This window comes from Gadus morhua, chromosome 11 (assembly GCF_902167405.1).
Source record: "Gadus morhua chromosome 11, gadMor3.0, whole genome shotgun sequence".
Classification (NCBI taxonomy): domain Eukaryota; kingdom Metazoa; phylum Chordata; class Actinopteri; order Gadiformes; family Gadidae; genus Gadus; species Gadus morhua.
In genome coordinates this window covers 30,115,605-30,122,698 of record NC_044058.1, presented here as the reverse complement: position 1 = coordinate 30,122,698, position 7,094 = coordinate 30,115,605, and the positions used below count along the sequence as shown (strand labels likewise).

Here is a 7,094-nt window from a genome sequence, read left to right as displayed (position 1 = left end):
GTCCCTGACCGCCCGCCCTCTGCAGGGAGCAGGATGGCAGAGCCGGACGTGAGGAGCTTCCTGCGGAGGTTGGGGGAGGACTTCCCATCGGCCCTCGGCCCCGAGGACCCCCTCCCCCTCAGACCCCTGAGCCGGGGGGCCGTCGGCCTGGAGGAGCTGCAAGGGGAGAGCCTGGAGCTGGGCCTGCGCCTGCTAGGCACCTGGTGGGTACCCTGCCTCCCACTGCCCCCCACTGCCTCCCACTGGCTCCCACTGGCTCCCACTGGCTACCACTGCCACTCACTGGCTCCCACTGCCACCCACTGCCACCCACTGGCTCCCACTGGCTCCCACTGCCCCCCACTGCCTCCCACTGCCCCCCACTGCCCCCCACTGCCTCCCACTGCCTCCCACTGGCTCCCACTGCCTCCCACTGCCTCCCACTGGCTCCCACTGGCTCCCACTGCCACCCACTGGCTCCCACTGGCTCCCACTGCCTCCCACTGCCCCCCACTGCCCCCGACTGGCTCCCACTGCCTCCCACTGCCTCCCACTGCCCCCCACTGGCTCCCACTGCCCCCCACTGCCTCCCACTGCACCTAGACCTCTATAAACCTCATTTACCATGGCCTCCCGGGTAAAGTCACTAATGACACTCACTTTTAATTACAAAGTTGTCATCGATCTCTGAACACCAGCCTGCAAGCTCAGATTTATTTTTTGGTCTTTAAGTTCGGCCTTTTTCCCCTCAGATAGGATGAACCCCTACCTACATCCTGAGAGCAGACATGACTTAACCCCACATCCTGTCAGTATGACCTCATTTCCTGTCCGTGAGGTCACCATTGTTTTCCCCTGCATGAGGGCTAGATCGTTCCTCCTCACCGTTTAGAAGCCCTCATCTAGAAGCCTGTTTCTATATTTGTGTGTTTGTGTGTCTCTTTATTGTGCGTGAGTGCTGTCAAATGTACTTATCGTGTGTGTGTGTGTGTGTGTGTGTGTGTGTGTGTGTGTGTGTGTGTGTGTGTGTGTGTGTGTGTGTGTGTGTGTGTGTGTGTGTGTGTGTGTGTGTGTGTGTGTGTTAGGTCCACCCCACCAGCTCTGTCTGCCCTCCTCTGCCAGGCTGCGGTGGCCAAGGTTCTCCAGAGTGACCTTTCACCTTTCCACTGCCCCCCCCAGACCCTCGCCAACCAGGAGCAGGAGGTGGACCAGGACCCGGTTCAGTGTGAGTGGAGAGAAAGAGAGAGAGAGAGGGAGAGGAGAGGGGGGGGGAAGAGAGAGAGAGAGAGGGAGAGGGAGGGAGGGAGACCCCTAGAACTAGACCTACGCTACTCAAGACTGCCTTATCATTTGGCTCCTCCCCTCCGGCCCAGTGCTCCAATCAGATCCCTTCCAGCGGTTCTTCCTCAACACTCTGCGGGAGGTGGGCGTGGCCTGGCACCGGACTCCTCCCACCCCCCCCCCGAGCCCCACCTCCTTCGTGCCGCTCTGCTCCGTCCACGCCATCAGGAACGCCCGCAGGAAGATGGAGGACCGCCACGTGGCGCTGGAGCACTTCAGCACGCTGTTCAACCTCCAGGTACACACACACACACACACACACACACACACACACACACACACACACACACACACAGACACACACACACACACACACACACACACACACACACAGAGACACACACACACACACACAGAGACACACACACACACAGAGACACACACACACAGAGACACACACACAGACACAGATACACACACACACAGACACACACACGCACACACAGACACAGAGACACACACACAGACACAGAGACACACACACAGACACAGAGACACACACACTGAGACACACACACACAGACAAACACTGAGACACACACACAGACGCACACACACACATAGACTCGCACACACAGACACGCACACACACACACACAGACACGCACACACACAGACAGAGACACACACGGACACAGAGATACACACACAGACGCACACACAGAGACACACACACACAGACACACACACACACACACACAGACACACACACACACACACACACACACACACACACACACACACAGAGACACACACACACACAGAGACACACACACACACAGAGACACACACACACAGATACACACACACACACACAGACACAGAGACACACACACAGACACAGAGACACACACACTGAGACACACACACACAGACAAACACTGAGACACACACACAGACGCACACACACACATAGACTCACACACACAGACACGCACACACACAGACAGAGACACACACGGACACAGAGATACACACACAGACGCACACACAGAGACACACACAGACACACACACAAAGGGTTTCTATATGTCTATCTACATTTACCTCTGTAATGTAAGGTACCTATATCTCTATCTCTCTATATCTACATCCCTCTGTAATGTAAGGTATCTATATCTCGATCTATATCAATACCTCTGTAATGTAAGGTCCTATATCTCTATCTATATCTCTCTGTAATGTAAGGTCCTATATCTCTAGCTATATCTCTCTGCAATGTAAGGTCCTATATCTCTGGCTACATCTCTCTGTAATGTAAGGTCCTATATCTCTATCTATATCTATACCTCTGTAATGTAAGGTCCTATATCTCCATCTATCTCTACATCTCTCTGTATTGTAAGGTCCTATATCTAACTATATCTATACCTCTGTAATGTAAGGTTCTATATCTCTATCTATACCTCTGTAATGTAAGGTCCTATGTCTCCATCTATCTCTACATCTCTCTTTGATGTAGGGTCCTATATCTCTATCTCTCTACATCTCTCTGTGATGTAAGGTCCTATATCTCCATCTATCTCTACATCTCTCTGTAATGTAAGGTCCTATATCTCCATCTACCTCTACATCTCTGTAATGTAAGGTTCTATATCTCCATCTATCTCTACATCTCTGTGATGTAAGGTCCTATATCTCCATCTATCTCTACATCTCTGTAATGTAAGGTCCTATATCTCCATCTATCTCTACATCTCTCTGTGATGTAAGGTCCTATATCTCTATCTATCTCTACATCTCTCTGTAATGTAAGGTCCTATATCTATCTCTACATCTCTCTGTAATGTAAGGTTCTATATCTCCATCTATCTCTACATCTCTCTGTAACCGACCCTGTCGCTGCTGCTCAGGACGGGGTACAGCGCCGCTACTACGGCGTGTTCGACGGCCACGGGGGCGTCGACGCCGCCGTCTTTGCCGCCGCCCACCTGCAGGTCCTCCTCAGCCAGGAGGCGGAGCTACGGAGCGCCGCCGCCGCCGCCTTCAGACACGCCTTCCAGCTCACCGACCAGATGTTCAGAGACAAGGCCGGCCGCGAGGTGGGCTGCTGCTCTACACTGCTCCTTGTTCACACATCTGTACATACCTGCAAACTAGTCGCCGTTCGGCGAAATTCGCCGTTTTTCAACTCAAAATAGGTCATTTACGTGAATCGTGGAGATCCGAAGAGTTTTATTTTAAGGGGGGGGGGGGAGGGGGACTGACCGACCAGCCAACCAACCATCGACTGCATAATAACCGACTGTATAATGAGCGAGAAACAAGTTCCCTATCTTCACAAAAAAAAAGATCTTTGGACAAATGACTCGCGTTCGACGACCACCAATCATAATCAAGATAAACCACAGCGCGCGTCCGCCCCCCCCCCCCCCCCCCATCATTCCAGTCTTGAGTGGACTGCTCAGTCGTCAGCGACAGATACAAGTTTTAGTCTAGTAATCTGACAAAAAAATGTATGCTGTATAATTTTAACGTTGCTTAAGTAAATGATTAGCTAGACCAGTTCTACGTCACCCAGTTAATGCGAAAATAATACGTTGGTGAAGAATAAATCTTATCACAGCATCCGATTTATCTGATATTACTGGCGGCTATGTCATTGTGGTCGGATATCAGAGGGATGAAAGCGAACACGTAATGAAAAGTTCCCATCCGTGTGGTGATGAGTTTGATGAGTTTGATAATATTGTAATGACCACGGAAGAGGCAGTGAATGAAGTATTGATTAGACAGAGCTTTATTAGATAGGCCTACCTAAACCGTTGGAACACACAAGACCGGAAACCATAGCAACGCCGGTAAACAAACCCCGAGAAGCCCAATCCCTAGGAGTGCTCCCCGCGCTACGGCCATCCGGAGGCGCACAGAGCTTTTGGCCGTGATATTATATACAATTATATTATATATAGAGCTCCGGGAGTCGCAAACGGCAACAATCACTTTCTCCTCCATGCTGCAGTTCATCCCGGACTGCACTGCACCGAGTTTGACGGTTGAACGCTGATTGGCTGTTGCGTTACACATGTCACTCAGTGGCCACGCTGTTGAACGCCGATTGGTTGTCATCACGCGAAATTCGCGTCAAAGTTGAAATATTTCAACTCGAGCGAATTTGTCACGCCACAAATCATCGTGAACGTGCTCGCCTGTGCACGGCGAAAGTGTGGCGTGACAAATCAAAATTTGTCACCGGTTTGCCGACAAAGTTTGTTTGGCTGCCAGCCATCTACCAGTGCTGCTAGTAATAGGGCAGAGGTGGTGGAGAACGATAGTGTGGCCCGAAAGAGGCACATTGCCAAGCAGAGAAAACGGGCCCTTGAAAGGCTTGTCCAGGCCAAAAGGATGACAAAATGAAATTAATATTATGTTGATATATTGCCAAATTTGGCCAATGGGATTTACTGTTTACCTGTCCTATATGTTCATGTGTGGTATAGCGCCCCCATTTGGCAGCAGAAATAATGGCTATAGTGGATAGACCTTTTCACATATAAAATGTTCTTAACTGACCAGTTTATGGGTTATAAATGTGCAATTTTTACCATAAGAAAATGTTATCTTTTCCCTTTATTTTCTCAGGAGTACACCAGAATGCTTAATTTACATGTTAAAATAGCTAAATTTGGCTGGGGGGGGTGCCCCCAGCCCCCCCACAACAATTTAGTTTGTCACCTTTTTCAACCCAAATGAGTTTGCAGGTACGTCTGTAGACCTATGTATGGAGAGAGAGAGGGGAACGATGGAGGACCCTACCGCATACTAGAGCCGAACATGAAGGCCTCCTGGTTTCTGTGGTGGTCTGGTCTCTGTGGTGGTCTCTGGTTCCTCCTGGGCTCTGGTTCCTCCTGGTCTCTGGTTCCTCCTGGTCTCTCTCTGGTTCCTCCTGGGCTCTGGTTCCTCCTGGGCTCTGGTTCCTCCTGGTCTCTGGCTCCTCCTGGTCTCTGTGGTGGTCTGGTTCCTCCTGGTGTCTGGTTCCTCCTGGGCTCTGGTTCCTCCTGGTCTCTGTGGTGGTCTCTGGTTCCTCCTGGTCTCTGGTTCCTCCTGGTCTCTCTGGTTCCTCCTGGTCTCTCTCTGGTTCCTCCTGGTCTCTCTCTGGTTCCTCCTGGTCTCTCTGGTTCCTCCTGGTCTCTCTCTGGTTCCTCCTGGTCTCTGGTTCCTCCTGGTCTCTGTGGTGGTCTGTTCCTGATGGTCTCTGGTTCCTCCTGGTCTCTGGTTCCTCCTGGGCTCTGGTTCCTCCTGGGCTCTGGTTCCTCCTGGTCTCTGTGGTGGTCTGGTTCCTCCTGGTCTCTGGTTCCTCCTGGTCTCTGGTTCCTCCTGGTCTCTGGTTCCTCCTGGTCTCTGTGCTGGTCTGTTCCTGATGGTTCTTGATGTTCCTAACATTCCCGTCGTTCCGCTCTGGTCCCCAGCGGCTCCGGAGCGGCAGCACGGGGGTGGCGGTGCTGATCCAGGACCAGGACCTGACCCTGGCCTGGCTGGGGGACTCCCAGGCCCTGCTGGTCACCCAGGGCCACGTGGTGCCCCTCATGGAGCCCCACAAGCCAGAGAGAGAGGTGCGCTCAGACCGGCTCTCTGCTACTGGGTTCTACTGTAGTCTACTGGGTTCTACTGTGGTCTACTGGGTTCTACTGTCGTCTACTGGGTTCTACTGGGTTCTACTGTCGTCTACTGGGTTCTACTGTCGTCTACTGGGTTCTACTGGAGTCTACTGGGTTCTACTGTGGTCTGCTGGGTTCTACTGTGGTCTACTGGAGTCTACTGTCGTCTACTGGGTTCTACTGTCGTCTACTGGGTTCTACTGGGTTCTACTGTCGTCTACTGGGTTCTACTGGGTTCTACTGGGTTCTACTGTCGTCTACTGGGTTCTACTGGAGTCTACTGGGTTCTACTGTCGTCTACTGGGTTCTACTGTCGTCTACTGGAGTCTACTGGGTTCTACTATCGTCTACTGGGTTCTACTGTGTTCTACTGTGTTCTACTGGGTTCTACTGGGTTCTGCTGTAGTCTACTGGGTTCTACTGTCGTCTACTGGAGTCTACTGTAGTCTACTGGGTTCTACTGGAGTCTAATGAGTTATACTATGTTCTACTGAATTATACTGGGTTCTACTCTATTCTACTGTAGTTTACTGTATTGTACTATGTTCTACTGTAGTCTACTGAATTATACTGTATTCTACTGTAGTCTACTGTACTCTAAGCTATTCTACTGCAGTCTACTGCACTGGATCAATGTGGGGGGGTCAGTGTGGGGGGGGTCAGTGTGGGGGGGTCAGTGTGGAGGGGTCTGAGGTCAGTGTGGTGGGGTCTGAGGTCAGTGTGGGGGGGTCAGTGTGGGGGGGTCTGAGATCACTGGGGGCGTCAGTGTGGGGGGGTCTGAGGTCAGTGTGGGGGGGGTCTGAGGTCACTGCGGGGGCGTCAGTGTGGGGTCTGTGTGGGGGGGCGTCAGTGTGGGGGGGGTCAGTGTGGGGGGTCTGAGGTCACTGCGGGGGCGTCAGTGTGGGGTCTGTGTGGGGGGGCGTCAGTGTGGGGGGGCGTCAGTGTGGGGGGGGGTCAGTGTGGGGGGTCTGAGGTCACTGCGGGGGCGTCAGTGTGGGGGGGGCGTCAGTGTGGGGGGGGTCAGTGTGGGGGGGTCAGTGTGGGGGGGTCTGTGTGATAACCTGTTCTCCGCCCCCCCCCAGGATGAGCGGCGGCGCGTTGAGGAGCTGGGGGGCTGCGTGACCTTCAGCGGTTGCTGGAGGGTCAACGGCACCTACGCCGTGTCCCGGGCCATAG

The 7,094-nt window shown here is 52.7% G+C and overlaps 1 protein-coding gene across 1 annotated transcript; it reads left to right on the top strand.

Annotated features, from left to right (window-relative positions):
- On the top strand, positions 1 to 7,094 carry ppm1f (protein phosphatase, Mg2+/Mn2+ dependent, 1F; the record flags this gene model as incomplete). The annotated part of the gene is given in 6 exon segments (XM_030369746.1): positions 1 to 203; positions 1,065 to 1,204; positions 1,353 to 1,558; positions 3,174 to 3,362; positions 5,730 to 5,873; positions 7,001 to 7,094. Coding segments are annotated over 6 exon segments (943 nt in total), but the record flags the coding sequence as incomplete, so codon positions are not given.